Source organism: Photinus pyralis, unplaced genomic scaffold, assembly GCF_008802855.1.
Source record: "Photinus pyralis isolate 1611_PpyrPB1 unplaced genomic scaffold, Ppyr1.3 Ppyr1.4_unclustered_Scaffold8227, whole genome shotgun sequence".
NCBI lineage: Eukaryota > Metazoa > Arthropoda > Insecta > Coleoptera > Lampyridae > Photinus > Photinus pyralis.
This window is the reverse complement of record NW_022172337.1, coordinates 396,913-417,635: the sequence shown is the minus strand read 5'-3', so window position 1 is coordinate 417,635 and position 20,723 is coordinate 396,913. Positions and strand designations below refer to the sequence as shown.

General features: G+C 34.1%; 1 protein-coding gene across 2 annotated transcripts in view; it reads left to right on the top strand.

Moving 5' to 3' along the window:
• The window catches only part of LOC116182975 (biorientation of chromosomes in cell division protein 1-like 1), a 47,260-nt gene that overhangs the window by 9,059 nt on the left and 17,478 nt on the right, over positions 1 to 20,723 (top strand). For both annotated transcript variants that reach the window (XM_031503554.1, XM_031503553.1), the window contains exon 4: positions 20,285 to 20,720. In XM_031503554.1, coding sequence (XP_031359414.1) covers positions 20,285 to 20,720 — 436 coding nt within the window. The remainder of the gene's footprint in view (positions 1 to 20,284; positions 20,721 to 20,723) is intronic.

Genomic DNA, 20,723 nt, shown 5'->3' with positions numbered 1-20,723 from the left:
TCAAAAAAAACTCATTCCAAGATGAAACATCGATCTCTAAATAGGGGACAAAGGAGGTTCTGATCTTGACGCTATTAATATCTCAGGTTCTCTGAATATTCAAATAACGAATCTATACTGTATTCATTTTCAGAAGGTAGCGGTAGAAAGCATAGGGAAGCTTTAACCTTCAGTGTGATTGGTTAAAACACAAGTCAGTATTACGCTGAAACATAAAACGAGTGGCGAATTTTGCAAGCTGGTAGTTTCTGTTGCCATCTAAACTGTTGGAAGTGTCATTAACTGCTAATGTCAAAGATTTATTTTGTTTACAGTGCTGGATATTTCTACTTTACAATAATTTGGTGCTGTTTTTATATTTTTCCTGTGTGTGCTTATCTTCAAACACATCGCCATCTACTACCTTCTTATAATTTGATTTGATTCTATTATGTTGATGTTAGGCCACGGTTTCGCGTTTTTTCTGCCCTCTAAAATTATTACTTATTTTTTTTTTGTATTTGTTCAAATAACATAAAAAAAAATAAAAACGAAATCAGCAAATTTTGGTTTTTCTGGTATATCTTCGGAAGAAATCGAAATTTTCTGGTTTCCTTTAAAGCATGATAAAACTCTTTAGCCCAACAACATTAAGATTTCATTTAATTCCAACATGTAAAACACGTGTAATTTAGGTAATTTCGATGATAAAATAAATTTGTTCATGCCCTTTTGCACTAACAAATTTAAGCGAGGCTTAGCTTAAGCGTAGTTTAAAATCCATAGCAACGATTATTGTGACAATGGTTGCCACGGATTGTAAACTATGCTTAAGGTAAGCTCAGCTTAAAGTTGTCAGTGCAAACGGCCATTAGTCATGTGTAAAGTCTAATAATTTTGTTCTTCTGTGCGTAAAGAGTGTACTCAGTGAATGTGAAATTTTGATCATTTTTTGTGGCAAGCCAAGAATTGTTTTTTTTTGTATTTGCAAAAACTTGTATGTATGTTGACACCAGAAATGTTTCGCAATGGGTAACAATTTTTGAAAATTGTTTACTTCGGAATCTTTCTCATTTCCACTACTTGAGCTTTACATGACAGCATTGAGAGATTTTTAATACGTTTCGTTTTGGAGAAATATAAATAATGTAAATAAATCTAAGCGAAGTTCAACACATTGAATAATGTTCATCCATTGCTCTATCACCTCAACCTAGTAATAATAATAATATTCTGCAAGAGCAACATAAAGTATCACATTTATTCAATTCAAGACAGTAATTGTGGTTTGTTAAAATATCCATTTAACATAGGTATATGGATTGATGGATATTAGTAATCTTTTTAGTTTTTGTTTAAATAAGTATAGTGATGTTTTTCGCATACTTAATATCCTCGCCTAGTAAATTAAAGATTTTACATCCCAAATAGTAGTTCTTTTGATAAAATGCAATGTTTGTTTGGTCGTAGTATACTTTTAGATCTAGTATTATGACTTATGAGCAGGTCGATTCTTTTGGAATAAATGTTTGTGTTTGTAAATAAAACAACATGTCTCATAGTTATACGTAAATAGTAAAGAAGAAGAAATTCAGTTGTACACTAAAAAACTTAACCACCACACCTCGCACTACACAAAACTTAACTTACTTAATCATATACTTTTTTTGTATTGTCTATAGAAACAGTTGCATTTTTTATTATGAATATAACGATGTACAGCACACAAAAAAATACAATAGTTTGAAACTGTTGGTTTCAACAGGATGGTGCATCCACGCACAACGCATAAATACTACTCAATACAGTGTGTATTTTTTTATGGGCCATATAAAAAATAAAGTCCATGGTGATTTCTCATAAATGAAATGTTGCATTGAAAATCTCTCAAACAGTGTATTGCAGACCTCAAAAAGTGGCAATGAGAGAGATTTTTTAAATTTTTTGTGTATGTTCAAATAACATTAGAAAAAAATTTACAGATTTCGCAATCCTTGCAACCATCGGAGACATTGGAAATGATAACCGTATAATCTATAAACATAAAGCCATAAACCCTTATTCACACGGAATAATCTTAAACAAGCGTGTCGCAAACGTAAACTTTCTGAATAATAAGCGTCGTAACATGCTTGTAATGCTATCACGAGCGATGTGCGAGAATTTTCAATTCGAATTAACAAAACCCCCTTCCTGAATCTACCGATTGCAGTTGAGTACGGTACAATCAACACTAGATGCGACACCACTGTCTTCTTTTCTACTCGGCAAACCTGGTAAATTCATACCCATACAAAACATAAGCATTTCCAATGCTAAAATAAAAACGAAATCGTCAAATCCCCATGACATCCTTATTTAAGACACAGTGTAGATAGTACAATAAACAATCGACAAGAAAGGTTTCGTGGTGCGCCATTTAATGTGGGAGATTATAAAGTTTTATAAACTCGGACAGAGGGTATGAAAGAACCAAAAAATTATAGAAGAAACACGCATTTTGGGGTTTCCGAAGACATAGCTTAGCTCTTGAAGTAATTATTTTGCACTTTTGATTTGTTGGAAATATTGTTTATTTTTGTTCACTGTACAGGGTGAGTCAACGATTGTGCGGAGTAACTTAATGCCTTGCAGATAAGCTTTTTCGATAAGAGTGCTTTTGTATAGTTGAATATTCTCCACATTTTAAAAATATTTGGAATTATACAGAGTGCGCCCACAAGGTAGGGCGCCAAAATGGTACATTTTTTAAAATAGAACCCCCTGTATTTGACTGCATTTTTGAATTCTACGTGTAATTGTACGTCTTTTTTATTATATGGTTAATATCCGAAAAAAAGATAATTCGATTTTTAAGAAAAATTGGGCATTTGCAAGCGTCAGTATATTGTCAAAAAATTATTACTTAAATTTTGATTCCAGGTTTTATATCTTTTATCCAGGGTTAAGTAAAAGTCAAATAAATACATCTACTATTAAACATTTAAAAAATAGCTTACAGTGTGTTTTTTTCTAGATCCAAAGTTACAAAACTTCTGTCATCTTTTAGCTCTTCCAAAAACCTTCAACTTTTGATAATAATGTCCTATACCTATATCTGATAGTTTTCAAAACATCTTGGTTTTCCTGGTTTTTATATTCTAATCTTAAATGAGTTATATGTAATTTACATAATAGCCATGCAAAAAAAGGCAATTTTTATCTGCCTCGTTCAAACCTAAAATCATATTTATTAATTCATTTAAGTCTATAAAAACTGGAGAATAAATTTGATAGTAAAAACATAAACAAATATCTTGGTTTTTCTACTTTTTATATTTTAATCTGAAATAAGTTCTAATTTACATTTTACATTATAACGAGGTGAATATGAAAAAAAATGAAACTAATATCACTGACTGGATGATATTAGGAGTTAAATTAAATTTGCTTTGTAGTCAAATGTTTTTAATTATTCTCCAGTTTTTGGACTTAAAATAAATTGTTTGAAAAATAAATTAATCGATATGATTTTCGTTTTGGACGAGATAAATAAAAATTGTCTTTTTTGCATTTTGCATTATTATCAAAAGTTGAAGGTTTTTGGAGGAGCTAAAAGATGACAGAAAAATATACAGGGTGTTCCATTAAAAAAAAGTGAGATTTTTAATATTAAGTTTTGTAATTTTGGATCTAGAAAAAAACACCCTGTAAGCTATTTTTTTTAATGTTTTATAGTAGATGTATTTATTTGACTTTTACTTAACCCTGGATAAAAGATATAAAACCTGGAATCAAAATTTAAGTAATAATTTTGACAATATATACTGACGCTTGCAAATGTCCAATTTTTCTTAAAAATCGAATTATCTTTAAAACTACTAGCCTTTCGGATATTAACCATATAATAAAAAAAAACGTACAATTACACGTAGAATTCAAAAATGCATTAAAATACAGGGGGTTCTATTTAAAAAAATGTACCATTTTGCGCCCTACTTTATGGGCGCACCCTGTATAATTCCAAATATTTTTAAAATGTGGAGAATATTCGACCATATCATAACACAAAAGCACTCTATCAAAAAATCTTATCTTCAAGGCATTAAGTTACTCCGTGCAATCGTCGAGTCAACTCACCCTGTACATCTAGGGATTTAAGGTTACTAATGTGCATAATTTATTTTATATTTTAAACTGAATTTTAAGCGCATGTGCTAGTCTTGTTTTTAAAATGACGTCTAATTTGTCTATAATCTGTGGTACGGTTGTTTTAAAGTTGTGTAAACTTTTGGCGATTTTATTATCAGTGTACTGGTTTTTCATTCTGAACTGTATTAGTTTAGAACTCCCTGATTTATAACATTTATAATTTATAACTTAACCAATAAATAGATACAGTAATAAGTCTGATGTGTTTTGTTGCTGCAAAATGGGTACCAATAGTTTAAGTGGTCTAACGTTTTTTTACAGGGAATCCAATTAATGCGATATCGGACGATGGCGATGATATAAAAAAAAATAGAATATACACGGTGACCATTTTTTGAGTGCCACTATGGGGATTTCACTTATCTTAAGAGATACAAAGTTGGTTAATGGGGGCAAAGTTGCCAATTTTCGTGCTGAATAAGAATCTGAAAAGACATTTCAAATATTTTCAATAGTTTTGAAGATATCTCAAAAAAACAAAAATTTCTGATTTACGTTTTTATTTTTTTAATGATAAACTAATCGTAGTAGACATTTCTACACATTATTCGGACACTTTTTAATGGAGATTTCAAATATGGCATCCTGTTTTTAATAACTCTCCAGATGACGGAGAAACACGTGGCAACTTTAGTTTTTCTTATGGGCGCCATTTTGAATTTTCACATTTTGAGATTACGTCTTTTTTTCTCTTTACAACGATATATCACACATGGTGGTTCAGTATCACATTTTTCCTAAAAATACAATTTTTAATTTTTTGAGAAGAGTGCTTTGGAAAAACAAAACGTTCTTTTATTGTGAACAAAGGGTTGACTTATTTCATGTAGTGTCATTTAGGTTTATGCTAGTTGTAATGCGAAAATGCCTTTTTCAAGTGCAGATCAAAGAGATATGATCCAAATTTACTACACTTCTCATCGAAATGCCCACATGACTGCTGCAACATACTTGCAGCGTTATCCAGAGGGGCAACAACCTAGTTTGAGGTATTTTTCTTTGCTGCATAAAAACTTGGGCGAATATGGTTCTTTTAAAAGATGTAGACAGCAATATGGTGATAGACCCAATTAATATGAGCAGGCAATTTTGCGAGCGGTTGAGATGAAAATCGAATTTCTACTTCTCTGACAACGCTGCAACCAGACAGATGGATCAAACTGTCAAACTTTTGTTGACAACAAAAGAACGTTTTGTTTTTCCAAAGCATGAAAAATTGTATTTTTAGGAAAAATGTGATACTGAACCACTATGCGTGATATATCGTTGTAAAGAGAAAAAAAGACGTAATCCCAAAATGTCAAAATTCAATATGGCGCCCATAAGAAAAACTAAAGTTGCCACGTGTTTCTCCGTCATCTTGAACGTAATTAAAAACAGGATGCCATATTTGAAATCTCCATTAAAAAGTGTCCGAATAATGTGCTAATTAGAAATGTCTACTACGATTAGTTTATCATAAAAAAATTAAAAACGAAAATCAGAAATTTTCGTTTTTTTGTGATATCTTCAAAAGTATTGAAGATATTTCAAATTTCTTTTCAGATTCTTATTCAGCACGGAAATTTGCAACTTTGCCCCCATTTAACCAACTTCCTATCTCTTAAGATAAGTGAGATCCCCACAGTGGCACTCGAAAAATGGACACCGTGTATAAGGTTGTTTGCTACTCTATGTGGATAATACAAAAGTAATCTTGTATGTACAGGGTACTCCACAAACATGGTATGAGACAAAACTTTGGTATTTTAAATGAACCAATATATTTTATTACTAATAGTTTTGCATATTTTTTATTAAACATCATGTATGCAAAAATTTAACAATTTTTGAGAAATGTTCTATTTTTTCAAAAAATTGCTGTTTGCACGTATCAACAAAAAAACATATTCCAGTAATTTGAAATGCTTTAACCTAAATCTTCTAAATCTACCTACTTCAGGATCCTTCCAAAATTTGACGATATTCTACAGGGTGTCTCTGCTATACTGTACACAAAACAAGAAACTTCAAGCAGCCATATTTAATCTTGCAAATGTGAAACACCTTTTTTATAATGCCTATCATATACCTATTTATCGAGTTTCTTACACTTTTCTGTAATTTCTTTCTTAAAATCAACTGAAATATTTACATTTTAATTAGCAAAAAATATTTGCCTAGAGCCGTTTTACACGCATAGGAATTGAACTACCAAAATGTTCTTAAAAATTTCAACGAAAAATTTTGAGAAAAAAAGTTTTAAATGAGAGCGCGCGCACTTATCAGAAGAGCACCAATTGGCAGCGCAACAAAGCGGCCTTTTTCTGTTTCTTCGCATAAAGCGGAAATTATAAACACATCTTCTTCATCAGAGGACACAATTATTAAATGAAGATTAGGATAACAGATGACAGAGTGCCGCTCCGCGTCGCTTCGGTGCAGCGCACTCTATGTGCGTATAGGCACGGAAATGCGCTCTAGTGAGCGACACCCACATGCATTTCATTTACTGCGCTTACTACCGTTTTTAGCCGATTTTCCAACTTTTGAAAGAGGCAACTATGACCACTTTCTTTAGATATCCGTCTGTCCAAGGCCTTAACTACTCCTACAGTTTTCAAGATATTTGATATGTGCCCTCTTTTTGCATTCGGTAGCTTATAGCTCTGACACCTCAACTATGAAAAATGTTGACGATTAATGTAAGATGGGCAGACTGCGCAATGTTAACTTTATTTTTTATTAAGATATTTTTATGAAATTTTAATCACAGATGCTTCGAGTAAACACAAGCATATCGCATATTTTCAATATCAGCTTGCACATGCGCAGACTGCGCAATGCAAAGTTTTTGATTTATAAGAATATTTATGCCATAACTTATTTTCCTTTGTACAGGGTGGTTCAAATTCGTGGCTTACCATTGGGATCTCTGCTACGGTGACAGATGTAGGTTAAATGGCGGCAAAGTTGCCCTTTTTTGTAACTAAACAAACGGTTTTGAATTTATTTATTTATTTATGAAAAATCTCTGAAATTAACTGAGATATCACCTAAAACTGAAAATGTCAAATTCTGTTTTCATTTTCCCTAACTTAAACGGGCGGAAATGGACGGTTCCCGTTAGCACCTCTTATGGACACTTTTTCCGGAGAATCTTAATCTGTTATCAAAATTTCCATAGCATGCTAGATGTAGAAGCCAGAGGTTACTACTTTCTTATTTCTTATGGGTGTTATGGATTGTTACGGAATGAGATATAGAGCAAAAAAAAAGAAAAATAATTATGTCGCACTCTGTACTTTTATATAAATTTACGAGAAAAATTTCAAAATCACAAGTTTTACCTTGATTTGTCAACAAAACATCCACAGGTAACTAGATCTTGCTGAATGAACATGGCTATGATGACGCATTCAAATGAAAATTTTTTTTGTCCTCTATCTCGTTCTGTAAGAATGCAATGTGGCCCCAATAAGAAATAACAAAGTAGTAGCCTGTAGCTTCTACATCTGGCGTGTTATCGAAATTTTTTGTGGTACCTCAGTAATTTTAAAAAAAAATTTTTAAAATTGCAAATACTTAGTTTTACTGGCAAAGAGGGGCAACTTTGCCTCCATCACTTACACTGTATCTCGCACCAGTACAGACATCCCAATGCTAAGCCTCGAATTTGAACCACCCTGTACATATAAGTACGTTGTCTGTTACTTGATCACTTGATGTAAAATGCGCTAAAGTTACCTGGTGAAAACCTATTTTTCATTTTTTTCTTTCTATATTTATAATTAAGTATATTGCTGTTTTTTTAAAAATCGTTTCGTGAATTTTTCAAGTGCCCAAAACATCAGATGATGTTTTACAGGTGGAAATCGTGTGTGCAAACTGTACGTGTCAGTAAACAATTCGCGTCACTTCCGCCCACAGTCGTTCTTACCAATTCCTCTTTCAAAAAATCATTTTGAATGTAAAATATTTTGTGTGAGTGATTGATTGACAGCATCAAAACGATTTCTTGATATTTAATACAATGATCGTTTCCATGGCTGACTAAATAATTATTTTGTTAAATTGAAATGTGGATATTTCAGTTGATTTTAAGTTGAAATCTTAGGAGAAATTAGGGGGAAGTGTAAGAAACTCTATAAATATTACATTTAGGTATCTGACATACTCATGTCATATACGGGGTGGTGACTTGACAAACGCACCATAGGAATTTCAATAGTAATTTTTTAGTTTCCGATTATTCGCTTCCCTAATTATTTTAGAAATAAAGTCTATTTAGGTTTTTTATAGAGAAAAAAATTACGAATCCATACATACTATTGTTTCTTATTTTATAAATTCAGACACAGTAAAAATTTAAAAATTAAAAACTGTCGCGTTTATAAAGTCGGTAATGCTATGGAATTATGAAATCAAACAAAAGTGCCTACATTTGACATTAGTTTGACGTTTATTATTTACTATTATATAGGTAATTGTTTGACATCAAACTGCCATGACACCACTGATTTTCTTAAAAGCGCCAGTTGTTAGTTATCCAATTTTTTTCTCTACAAAAAACCTAAATAGACTATATCTAAAATAATTAGGGAAGCCAATAGTCAGAAATGAAAAAGTTACTATTGAAATTCCTATGGTGCATTGTCACAAGTTTCTAGTTTTGGTTAAAGTATTGCAAACGCTCTGTAGAATACTGTCAAATCAAAAGATCAACACATGCAAACATTGATTTTGGAAAAAATATTAAATTTTTCAAAATGCCCGATGCTCAACAAAAAATTTGTCAAATTTTTAGAACACTTTATTATTGTGATACATAAAATATATTAACTGCTCAACTTAAAATAACAAATTTGTGTCCCATATTTATGAAGCACCCAGTACTATCAATTTTTGCTTTATGCACATTAGAGCACCAAACAATTTCGCATATTTGAATTTTTTCTTCTCTCGGCACATATCGTCCAATATTGCACGAATTGGACGCTCTGTATATGAGCAGGGTGGTGCATTGAGGACGAAATCGATTTATTTTTGATAGTGGGAATGATTTTTGAAAAACATTCAGACATCAATTTTCGGGGGGTACACGATTAAATTAAAAAATTAGGTTTTATATTCAGAAAATTCCCGCTTGATTACTGGCCCTGTTATACAATTCACATTTAAAGAGATAAAGTCACTTTTTGTATCTGTTTCGTGGTCAATGCGCCATCCAGTGCAAAGTAGCATTGAGATCAATAGTTAAAAATTAAACATTGGAACAAGTCCTCAGAATATAATGAAGGAAGCGTCATTTGGTTTGATGCAGTGAAACAAAATGAGCCATAACCTATCCCTCAGTAATGTAATATTTCTCTTTGAACCAAGTACTGGTTTTCTGTTGTCAAACAGTGTGCAGCCACTATTTTAGAGCTTAGCTAAAGCCCGTTTGCGCCTCAAACGTTAACCAATTTGGTTGATTAACAAGTGTTGAGCTATCGCACAGAAGGACATGCGGATACACAAACACAATGAAACCAAAAGTATGCTGATCGCTATTGCTCAGTATACTAATAATTTATAAATTTAAATGGTATCATCAATTCTGTGCTGATATAACAAAACTTTTGGACCATTGTTACTGAGATTTGAAGCCAAGTTGGTATTTTTTAAATGCAACACCGTGTATATCTTAACCTCAGTTTGTTGCATTCCATTTCCTGATTAATTTAACAGAACCTGTCTTGCAACATGAGTCAAAATAAAATAAAAGATTCCATTTATTTGAAAGTCCCAACTAAATGGTACATTTAAGAGTTTTGGAACAAGCAAATTTCTCATTACAGGCATAGTGAACCTTATCTCGGAACATACTGTATATGCATATAGAAGGATAAGTATTTCAAGGTTGATAAAGGTCGACTTATCACACTGCTTATACTGAGTCCCTTGCAGAGACTTTAGCTGAGTGTTCGCAACATAGAATGGCATAAGTCAGTGTCAAATGGAATAACCCATAGCAGCAAAATCTTCTTAGATTGTATTCAGATTCCTTAGTATAAAGTTTTATTTGGGTAATTTCCTACAAAATGTTCTGACCTGCTGTCAATACATACTCTCACTGCTAAATTTGTCTACATTTCAAAGGCTAAGTATAAGTATCTGACGTCTTCATTAATCCTGAGACAGTTATTCAGAAATCATTCCACATTTGTAATTACACGTTCAAACAGTGACCATTTGCTTTGAAGTACTTCTTTGTACAAACTATTTTTGTTTTTTTTTCAGTTCTAGAAGAGCCATACAATTAACTGGTTTTTACTTTATATTAAATGTGCCCAATGTGATTATGCAACCTACAATAAATGCATTTTTACAAGGCATGTGTTCAAGCACGATCCTTCCAAGGATTTTAAATGTGCTGAGTATGATTACTCAACCAAAATAAATACTCATTTAAAAGTCATTTGTTGATACAATCCGTTCATGAATTTTAAATGTGCCCAATATGTTTACGGAACCTACAATAAACTCATTTTTAAAAGGTATGTGTTAAAGCCTGATCCCTCCAAGGATTTAAAAAGGACTCAGTATGATTACGCAACCAATAACAAATACACCTTTAAAAGATGTCTGTTTAGACAGAGTACATTTATACCTATTACATTAAGCTAGGGATTTGTTGGAAACATCTCGCACACACATATACGGTATTAAATTATAACGTGTACAATTAAATAAATTAGGCAGGAAAAGTTTTTATTTTTTATCTGCATTAAAAAATACACCCATTATTTCTACTGGTTCTATAGCCATGATATAACAAATAACTGTAATTCTGTCCATTGCAACTGAGATTTGTACAACCCACGCTGAACCACCATAATGCCAGTTTTTTGCAGAATAGTTGTCCAGGTTGGCATTAAAGGTGCGTTTAGACGTATCCAGTAGCTGGCGCCAGTGTAACTGGCCTGCCAATTCTTGGCTGGCAAAGCACTGGACTCGGGTCGTTTACACGTATCCAGTAGCTGGCGCTAGTCTCACTGGCTACACTTGCTCTCTATTGCATAAGCATTCCTGCTCTCTGTATAGTTCAACAAGCTTAAAAGTTTCGGTTTCAGTGAATTTACGCGCTATTTTATTTTAAAAAATAAACAATACGTCAATAATTAGCCTTCAAAGGTTATAATAGCGAGACATTGACTGGCGCCAACGTGTAATGACGTTGCCAGCAACACTGGTGCAAGTGTACGGGGTACGGGTTGGCAGCTACTGGCAAGAACAATAGACGCACTCTCTATTTAGTCCAAGAGCTGGTAGACATTTTTGGGTAGGTATTTGTAGGCACGCTGAAAACTTGTCCACCACTTCTCCAATAATACCCAAACACAGAAATGCAGACCTGGCTGAGGAGTGGCGGGGCTAACACTTTGCCAGGGGCCTTCAAAGTTTGAAAAAAATAATGTCATTGATTTGTGAATCAATTTCAGACATATGCAGACATACGCTAAAACGATGCAACAACTATCAAGTATGCGAAATCGATAAAAAAATCTTGTCTGAAATTGATTGACAAATCAATGACGCAGGGTCAAGGGACTCTTGATTTGAAGTGTATACTGGTCGCAATAAATACATGAACACCTAGTGTACTTTGACCACTGAAAGTTTCAGGAGAATTGTCTTCATTTCGACATAAGCCGCATAAGTAACGATGAAAATTTCAACATGGTACAATTACAACTAATTCAGACGACACTAATACTGTGTAGATCATCCACTACTTCTTACGCATTCAGGTACTCTACTGGGCATACACTCTTTTTTCAAACTTTGAAGGCGTCTGGCAAGGTGTTAGCCCCGCTTCTCCTCAGCCAGGTCTGCACTTCTGTATTTGGGTATTATTGGAGAAGTGGTGGACAAGTTTTCAGTGTACCTCAATTACTTACCCAAAAATGTCCACCAGCTCTCCTACTAATTCGTTCCAGCGCTGGCGGCTAGTGCTGGACTGGCACAAAAAAGTATTCACACGATGCCAGTGCTGGCAGGCCAGTGCGACTGGCGCCAGTTACTGGAAACGTCTAAATGCGCCTTAAGATAGGCACAGTTAGCATTGCACTGTTAACTGTTAAATTCAGTGCAAAAGGGAATTATTATTATTATTTCTTGAAAATTTCATGAGCAGATATAAAGTTAACATTTTTGCCATTTTTAAATTAAACCATGTGTCTGTTGCTTTACATTATCCTTAACCTGACATTCAAAGATTTCCTCATGAAATCTGAAAAGGTTGGTGTTTGATAAGGTGTGACCATAGAGTAATAATTTTACTTCACAAAAAGATTTGATTGTTCTACTGCCCTGTTGTCATTGAACACATCTTAAATCCAACTTATTGGTTTTATACCCTGGCTACATGGGTTTTGTGTGAAAATGTGTGATTTGATAAGAAATATTACACTGCTGAGAGTTGTTCACAGAAAATATCCGTAAATCATTCAAGTAGCACATTTCATTGTAATTTGAGGACGTATCCGCCCATTGGACAGATGATTTAAAATTGATCAAAACAGGTGGATCATTTAATGTCACTACATACAATTAAAAGATTGTCACATAAGTGACAGAAAAAGAAAGAAACAGCTCACTTTTATGTTACTTATGTTGAAACTATTCAATTGATGAAAAATGGAAAGCATATAGATGACTCCGGTAACTACAGAACTAAGAAATATTCAGTTATAGCACGAAAGGTTATCTTTTGAACATTGTTTATGGCCCCTCTTGAGTTACACGTCAGTGTGCAATAGATGGACAAAAAATAGTCAGAAGTAGAATAGCAAAGTAATAAATTAGGGCTCTTTCGTGTCAAGAATAATACTTATTTTTTAACTGTCATATTTAAGACAATATCTTTCACTTTTTTATTATTTAAGGTGCGTTCGTTTACGCGTTCTGATCACTCTTTCTGCTCGTTTACCTATAGGTGCACCAGAAAAAGTATTGACACCGTACGGTTTTTTATTACAAAATAGAGTGAAGTGAAACACTACATCTCATGAGAGAGTGCAGACAGAGCGCAATAGACGTGATCACGGGGTCTTCTCTGATTGACTGTTTTGGTTTGAGATTTGTTTCATAAAGATAATATTTCTACAGCATTCCCATGATTTGGTATTTGACAAAATTTAGAGGTTATGTTGACGCTCCATCCGCTTCATGCCGTTCGTTTATTGTACAGTTTTTAATTTGCTCCAGTGATCACGTTACCTGTTCCACTCTACGTTCTGCGATATTCCAAAACGGAATATCGAACGCACTTATTATTGAGAGGATAAGAAACTAGATCATTCATCGTTTTGTTAGCTGATTTCCCTTTTGTATCGAAAATTTATTTCGCTGTCGTTCTTAATTACTTCCATAATTTCCATAATGGCCCTCTTTTTCGTAATTTCAGATTCAGATAATGACATAATGTCCAGATATCAAACCCCCTTTCTCCTTCGGATTCACATGATTTATTCGCGCTTCGTAATTTTGATCACATAGGAAATCCACTTCAAACTAATCGATCAAATTTTTATTAATAAGACGGATATCTGAACTAGCTAAATCCTCTACCTGAAACAACTAAAGGCTGGTTTATGCATAACTTAGGAGATAAGCTAGGTTTATACAAAAACTTGGGGCAGTGTTGTTTGTGGTGACAGTTAAAATGTATCATTTATGATTTAAGTTAGCTGATTGATGAAATCTTAAATGATTTTAAATTTTAAATGCTACCAACCGTAACAACCGGTCTTTCGGTTAAATGTATGCAATCGATACCTTTCTATGTGAAATTAGTTGTATTAATTCGATTTATCAAAAGTAGCATAGACCCACCAACAGTGGACGCTGGCTTAAAAGGGTAGCAATCCAAAAACGATTTTTTTCATGAATTTTGTATTTTAGAGACCTATCTATCAGTGATAACTGTTTTTCAAATAGATTACCCTGTATTTAGCAATACGTCACTCAAAAATTGTGCGCTGTGATCATGATGAAGTAAGGTTATTGTGAAAATTTCAGAATAAGAGAACTATAAAAAAATGAAAAATTATAGTAAACGTCAACAAAACAAAAATCATAAATATTTGTGATAAATAGTATTACAGAATAAATGTTACCAAGAAATAGCTGCTTTAGTAAGGACCAGGGGACTTATACCCTGGGTAATTTTTTTTATATGGACTGTACGAAATCCTGGAAATTGATAGTCTCATGCTATCCTCGTAAGAGGGCGAAACATGAATGCTTAAAGAATGTCAAAAGACTCCTATTTGAGTTTGATATTTGATTAAGTATTGTTTCATTTGAATTCCCTAAACAAAAAAAGATGTCTCAAAATATTAATCTAATGTTTTCATTCGTTTTCACAAATGTGAATGTGCGATTTTCTTTCCTTTATTTTTTTGGAAGAGAAGTGCCATAGCGAACTGGCTTGACGATGTTCCAGGTAGGAAGAAAGTTCTATTTACACTTTGCCCAAGATAAGGATGTCTATCATGATGATCTCCGAAAGCATAGAAGATATAGACTGGTTCACTTTTATAAAAAAGCAGCGTTTTAACAGGTTCTAGGGGCATTTCAGACAACATTTGGCCAAATAGGCGTTTTTTACTAATTTGGACCCGCTGAACACGAATATCGATGTTGGCATCTCGAAATCTGAACAGGAAGTTCAGAATTCAATATGGCGGCCAATTTCTGAAAATGTTGATCTTTTCACTCATGCGACCGATTTTTTCGATCTAAAAACGGATTATAATGTTATTCCTAACGAAGGTACGGCACGATAATAATAGTGAATAAATGTTTAAACAATGATTCCATAGTTTTTCTAACGTCAAAGTGCGTAAAAGTGGAAACCTTTTTTTCATAGTACCTACCTACTGTATGCCTACTGTGTAAATTTGTTCACATCGTGTAATTATTAAATTATTTCTGTTTTGGCAAGCATTTTGGTTTCTGTGCGTCGAGAGATAGATATCCGCGATGTTCCATTACCTCACACATGGAAGAATTTCCTTTCATTAGAGGAAAACAAAAGAAATCTGATCGAGTTCTTGTCGCATCACCTTGAAGACGCCTCATTTGACGGCGTACTGGTGATTGCTGAAAGCTTCAGTGACGAAAGAAAAGTTTTCTGTAACCGTCAGACGACAGATTTCCTCCTTAGAAGCTTTTCACAAGGAAGCGAATACTAGGATAACGCTATAGATATACAGATGTATTTCTGTGGCTTCTTCATCACTTCGAGAAAATACTGGCAAACGAAGTTTGGTTCCAGCCCGGTACTTCAAGGAAGGTATGTATTTGTTCCTATCCATAATGATGTGCAGAGGAACTGGCCAAAAGCAGTAGTAACGAATATCCTGTCCTTTTACGCTATCACAGGAAGTGATGTCACATCATTTGCTGTTGTGAATTTCCATGCTTGGATGCATTTATTTTTATTTATTTATTTATTTTTGACCTTTATTTTTAAGCAGGGGGGTTTCAGACAAGGCTGGTCTACCAACCCAATCCACTATACATTTACAAATATCTATATCCTAACCCGGATGTGAACCAGAGAGTGTTTCAAAAGCGCTCTTCTTTACTGTTCACGCTGGATACCATACTCCTCAGCGAGAAGCTATATCTTTTGCAAAAATCTTCGTGACAAAACTATACAAGGTTGGTATCATAACTAGGTACATGAAACTTCACTTGTTCAGAGTATCGACTTGGTTCGCATATTTTAGGTGGCGTCTTTTCTTCTCTTTAGGTAGCCGATACAATAGCTTCCACCGGCGCTGCGCGTCCCGCTTAGTTCGGTAGGGAGAAGTCGTTACCAGACGTCCGTTTGGAAGAATGCGTACGTCCCTTGCCCCATCTATGTTAATCAAGTAGGACTTCCCAGAGTGGAGAAGCATTGCCAAGTTTCAGGAGCTGCGAAGCTTTAGATCTAACAATTCTGAACTCCATTCTCTTGGGATTCCATCTAATCTTCTCTAGCATTTCATCCATTTCCATAATTACGGCATATCAGGTGTAAATCTCAAGGAGGTACTTCTTTGACCTAAAACTCTGAAATGTCGCCCAGACTAACATATCTATCCTTGATTTCCTGGGGAAAGAATTGAAAATGGCTACATCCCCATTCTCACAACGTTAGATTAATTCCGTTAGGCTGCTCTAGATATCGTCCTTTGTCGTTGTAAATAGGATTGCTCGTCAAAACTTTGTAAGGCTCAGTTGATTTGTACTAGGTACCTAATTCACAAGAAGACAATTGACCTAACACCACGAAAATAAGATAAATTTGCCTTCCCTTTTCTATATGCCTTCATACTTTAATAATAATAATATATCCTGAGTAACGGTAATTAATACCTAGCAAAATAAGAATCTTCCGAAACACTGCAGCTTTGTTGAACTCTTTCATTTTTTTCATTTGAAAATTAACGTAAAATTCGAAAGATTGTAGTTATCAAAACTTTATAAGGAGAATTATGCAATATAAACGCATGTCGGGAATACTTATATGTGTAGGGATTACGAGAAACAATCGTTTTGCAAGTCCTCCTTTTGGCAAGGAGAGCTATGAATTTCTTAATTTTACGCATCCTGCCGCTAAAAAAACTATTACATTATTGTTAAAATAATAGTTAACTATTATTATCGTGACGTACGTCAGGAATAACATTATGATTAGTTTTTAGATCGAAAAAATTGGTCGCATGAGTGAAAAGATCAACATTTTCGGAAATTGGCCGCCATCTTGAATTCTGGACTTCCTGTTCAGATTTCGAGGTGCCAACATCGATATTCGTGTTCAGCAGGTACCAATTAGTAAAAAAAGCCTTGTTGGCCAAATGTTGTCTGAAATGCTCCTAGGACAGAGAAAATTCGAAAAGTGAACCAGTCTAATATGAAGATGGTCAAATTGGAGAAAAGATGCGCAATTAAAGAGTTATCATGCTTTAAAGAAAACCGGAAAATTCAGATTACTTCCAAAGATATGTCGGAAAAACCGAAATTTGCCGATATGGATATTTTTTCTGATGTTATTTGAAGAGATACATAAAAAATAATAAACGCTTTCTCATTGCCATTTTTTGAACACTACAAGATAACGTTGAGAGATTTTACTTAAGAGAGTTAAAGGTTTCAATCCAAAGTTTAGTTACTGAAAAACCACATTTTTTATATAAAAATGTAAAAAAATTACATAGGTACTATATTCAGTAGCACTTTTTATTACGAATACAATTATGTACAGCACACACAAAAAAAAACAAAAGTTGGTAACTGTTGGTTTCAACAAGATGGTGCAAAAAAAGAACCTTTTTTGTATCTGTTCAAATAACATCAGAAAAAAATTTTGGTTTTTCTTACATATCTTCGGAAATAATCTTAATTTTCCAATTTTCTTTAAAGCATGATAATAACTCTTTTTTCTAATTTGACTATAGTCATATCTTCTATGGTTTCAGAGATCCCCATAGATATCCTTATCTTGGACACAGTGTATACAGGTCGTTTCTCGCAAACCGTTACCTAAAAGTGTACAGTACATCACAAAGAAATTATATCTTTAGCAAATACAAACTTTTAAATACGCAATTTGCCATAGGTGTATTCTTAAGTATAACATAGAAAAATGCTCCAATTGGTGGACCCCCGCAGCCCAAATTCATACCACTTCTTCCTTAACTCATGGCCTATATTTGAGAACAGGCAGCCAACTTCTTAGTTTATGGGGAATGCAACTGTGTAAACTGATACAAACTGAGTACAGTTTATGGTCTATGTGATGTCAGAGAAACCGAAAATTTAGACTGTGTGTATTACACTTCCGCTAGTGAAAATTTGTGACTCACACAATGTTATAAACAAGTTAAAAAGTCATTATGCAAACATAAATGACAAGAGCGTATTTTCCTACCAAAAATATTATTGCTAGGACCAGGAAAAAATACCGGTATGCACGAGATCCTTGCACCATTTTCTCTCAAATGGGCCGTCTATTGTCGGAAGTCTATACAGTTTATTGAAAAATAGTGGAGCGTGTACAAATACAAACAAATTTTGAAATCAGAAATGGGCATTAGTTTTACTTTTATTCAAATTGTCTACATATGGAATTTTTTATAAATGCTTTCGTAAATAGCATTGCGCATTGTCTACATTAGAAATTTCATTGAATACCTTTGATAAATAAAACGTATACAGCAGCCGTAAACAGTAATTTTGGAACCGGTATTAGTTTTAGTTTCATTCTAAGTGTGGTGTCACACTATGCGTTTTTACCGCTCCCGCTAAACCGCTCCTGTTTGACGGGATGATAATATCACACGTTATTAAATGGTACCAGTTCCATATATGCGTTTTCGCCGCACCAACCGGATGCAACCGCATCCTGTTGCCGCTGCGCAGGATGATATGACAACCACAATGACATGAAACCACATGTTGTTGCACGTTGGTTGTCATCAGTTGTCACACTGAGCGTTGCAACCGAGTGTTTTCTTAGGTTTACAATGTTTGATGTCGGTTTACTCATCGAGTGCGTGCATGCAAAATCTGCACTGTGGGAAAAACAATCTAAAGAGTGTGTAGCTAAAAACTGTAGGGAGAAATCATGGGTAAAAATTGCATTTTTGGACATTCGGTAATATACAAAAAAAATTTTCTTGTTCATTCGAATTTTTTCATAAAACTTCTCGAACCTATTATTAGATTCTCGTTCTGAATTAAAAGGTTCAATTCAATATTGACGATATATCTGCTTCCGCAATAACCCCTCCGCCTAAAGCGCACAAACCATCTTTACCATTGAGTTAGAAAACTAAATCTTTACCAATATAATTGAGACATGACACTACTTAAGACTGCCAAAATATAGCAAAAATGCATCCCGTTAGACCGGAATAGTGTGACAAGTAGATCTCATCCTGTCAAACCGCATCCGTTTTAGCGGGAGCGGTAAAAACGCATAGTGTGACACCACACTTAGTGCCTACATATGATATTTCATTTAACTGCTTTCATAAATAAGAAAGTTAGCATTGCGCATGCGCAAAACAACATTTTGAAAACGTTGTTAATTTTACTTATATTCGTAGTGTGTACATATAAAGTTTCATTTAAATATCAAATGAAAAAGTTAGCATTGCACATGCGTTAATCCAAATTTTTGACACTGCGCATGCGCAAAACCAAAAAATATCGATATGCAGGGAAACCTTGGACCTAGCCCTTTCAAATGAGCCCTATATCGCTCAAATCGGTTCAGTGGTGCTGGTGTAGAAAGAGTACGTGTGACGGACGGACGACAAAGTGCAGCCAATAGCGATTTTTCACTTTGTGGAAAATACGCTAAAAACTATGGCAGGGTCTATCTATGCATACAGAATTCCTCTTAGAAAATTTTGTGCTGTCACTCTTTTTTAACCACCAGATATATCTTTTTAAAATGTTTAAATTACTGATGGCTTTAGAGCGTTGGTACATGCAGATTCTCCACTTATTTTCGGTACAGTTTTACTGTGCCAAATCCTGTGGAGAAGTTTTGGAACTTATTCAAATAATAATAATTATACTATGCGCGATCAAAAATGAGCTGCTGTCGAGTCACCTTTGGAATTTTTGTTTACATGGAAAATCGCACTTAACTTGAACTTTCAAAGGCGACTCGACAGCGACTCATTTTCGATCGCCCGTTATTTACCTTAATTTTGATTGAATTAAGGAAGTCATTTAAATCCTCACCTCGGTCCCCAACCAATTGTATTCAAAATCATATGTTTTCCCAATGATCCTGAACTGCTATACTAGTTTTGGTTCAATTTGGCAACCTGGTGTTTTCAGATTGACAAACGGTAAAATTTGCGAAAAAATGTTACCTAGCTACATAATAGCTCAAGAGTTAGTAGAATATAGTACCCAAGCGGGCACAAAAAGGAAAATTTAATCACATATTGCAAAATGGGAATACTGTGTTTCATATCAAAAATGTTAATATTTGGCTTTTATTATTATGACGTAATTATTTATAATTAGCAAATGCATAATTGTCACATTGTATTCTATAATATTTCATTAAAAATAGGTACAAATAAATTCTGGAGATATTGGACATCGAAGAACTCAAGCCGGAATTCCGACATTACACCTGTTCGGCCAAAGAGACGAATTAGATTACTTCTCCGGATCTGATTCAGGTGGTGAGGGTGCGGGAATAAATATTATCGTTGGTCGTAGACCAAATAGGTCTGACAGTTCTATGCTGAGACGAGCCGCTCGAAATAAAGCAGCTCTTTTGCCACACTCAAGTCCCGGTACATCGATTGACATATTGGGAAGCATTTTGGATACGCAAACTAAATTACACGCTAGAAATAGTAAAATTTCTGTGAGAAGTGACGGTAGTTTAAAAATCGATATAGACAAGAAAACACCTGCAAGGGAAACATCTATAACAATCAAAGATCAAAAAGTAAAAATTCGTCAAACTCCTATGGAGCCTAGTACCAGTAGCAGTGGAGGTA